Below are 2,016 nucleotides of genomic sequence, written 5' to 3'. Positions count from 1 at the left end.
ACAGGAATACTTTCCAAATGAAGTTAGGAGAAAGTTTATTAGGATACAATCCATCAGGATGGTGGATGGGTTTGTGCAATGAATTTTAGGTTCTCATTTAACATAGTTAAAGGCACAGGAAGACTGATTACATAATTCCCTCAGAAAGAAGGATCATTAATGTTTGGGTTTTAGGGATATATTTTGTGGTGTTCCACTGGTTGAGTAAATAAATGTGATTTCTTGAATTATATTAACCCTATTCCTGCACTTGGAGACAGCCATAACATATAGAAATAAACTGAAATGCCTGGAATTTTCAATCTGTTTTACAAGGTCAATGTATTATCAATTTGAAGTGCTTACAGTAAGGTCTCTGGGCATTAAATATTTCCCTTGGAATGTATGTAGTAGCGTCTGAATCTTTTCATGGCATCTTTTATCTCTTTATTTCTCAGGGTATAAATGGCTGGATTTAGGAGAGGTGTAATAACAGAGTAAAACACAGCAAGAAATTTGTCCACCCAGGTGATGCTGAGTGGCCACACATAGATGAAGATGCAAGGCCCAAAGAAGAGCACCACCACTGTGATGTGGGCAGTGCAGGTAGATAGTGCCTTGGATGCACCAGTTTCAGAGCTTTGGCGGATAGCAAGAAGAATATATGTATAGGATATCAACAACAGAATAAAGCAGGTCATGGCCAGAACCCCACTATCAGCATTCATTAATATTCCCAAATTGTAGGAATCTATGCAGGCAAGCTTAATTACCAGCGGTATGTCACAGAAGAAGCTGTCGATTTCCCTGGGGCCACAGAAGGGCAATTGCACAATCACAGCCATTTGACTCATGGCATGCACAAAGCCAATGGTCCAGGAAGTCACCACCAGCCCAGTGCATTTTTGCAGGCTCATAATGGTTGAATAGTGCAGTGGCTTGCAGACAGCTACAAAGCGGTCATAGGCCATTACCACTAATAGCACCATCTCTCCCCCTCCAACAAAATGTACATAGAGGATCTGGCACATACACCCTCCAAAGGAAATAATCTTGTTCTCCCTGAGAAAGTCTGTGATCATCTTCGGAGTGGTGACTGAAGAAAGCCACATATCAACAAAGGACAGGTTGGCCAACAAGAAGTACATGGGGGAATGAAGACGGGGGTCAGTGATGATTAGGATCATAATGACAATATTTCCAGATATAATAATCAGGTAAAGTATAAGAAATATCACTAAGAATAAGACCTGTATATTCCATGAGTGGCAAAGTCCCAGAAGCACAAATTCTGACACTATAGACAAATTTCCTTTATCCATTTTATTCAGTGTGTCTTTTAAAATAACCTAGAGAGAAGGATAGATTGTCAGTTAGTGGCATGGGAAAGGGTACTTAATTTTTAGAATTCAGTTGAAATTCTACTTTGCTGACAGTTAAATTTCATTGAAAATGACCATTTATATCCGAAAGCGAAAAATATAATTGGGAAGAGAAATCTTGGCAAAATGTTCAGGCCGTTATGACTTTTAAAAGAAGCTAAATGCCTAAGATTGGCTTTCCAAAAAACAAAGTCTGAGATCATGTAAATGATTGATTGAGAGGGTAATCTCACAAGAAGTGAGTGAGGAAAGCAGCACAGGGAAAGAAAATGCTAAAAAAAAAAAAAAGTTGTGGTGTCATCTGGAAATTAGCTTCAGTCCACCACCCCAGGAAAAAGAATCTGAGTGGGGTACCACCAACAACCATTACACTAAATAACTAAAATTTAATTCATCTATTTAGGAAAATTATAGTGAGCAGGTATCAAAATCCAGAGCAAATGACATGGTACAAAATTATAGTTTCATTGTATTATACATAATGATTCCTTCAAGCCTCAGTTGAATCTCTTTTATAAAACATCATAAAACTAAATCTTTTGCTTATTACTATAATATATATGTTGGGACAATCTGTTGGAGAGAAGCTATATAGAACTCCTTATAATAAATATCTTGGCATGATAATTCAAATGCAAAATCAGGTACATAATTT

At 37.5% G+C, this 2,016-nt stretch overlaps 1 protein-coding gene across 1 annotated transcript; it reads right to left on the bottom strand.

Moving 5' to 3' along the window:
- Nucleotides 1-362: 362 nt before the first annotated feature.
- On the bottom strand, nt 363-1,304 carry LOC113249027 (olfactory receptor 4K14-like). Its single transcript, XM_026490604.2, has one exon. The coding sequence runs from the start codon at nt 1,299-1,301 to the stop codon at nt 363-365; it is 939 nt and encodes a 312-aa protein (XP_026346389.1). The 5' UTR covers nt 1,302-1,304.
- Nucleotides 1,305-2,016: the final 712 nt, after the last annotated feature.

This window comes from Ursus arctos, unplaced genomic scaffold, assembly GCF_023065955.2.
Source record: "Ursus arctos isolate Adak ecotype North America unplaced genomic scaffold, UrsArc2.0 scaffold_33, whole genome shotgun sequence".
NCBI lineage: Eukaryota > Metazoa > Chordata > Mammalia > Carnivora > Ursidae > Ursus > Ursus arctos.
This window is presented reverse-complemented; position numbering and strand designations above follow the sequence as displayed.

What these genes read in the sequence shown, in the direction of transcription:
- LOC113249027 (XM_026490604.2), bottom strand. Translation starts at nt 1,301, where the DNA reads ATGGATAAAGGAAATTTGTCTATAGTGTCAGAATTTGTGCTTCTGGGA.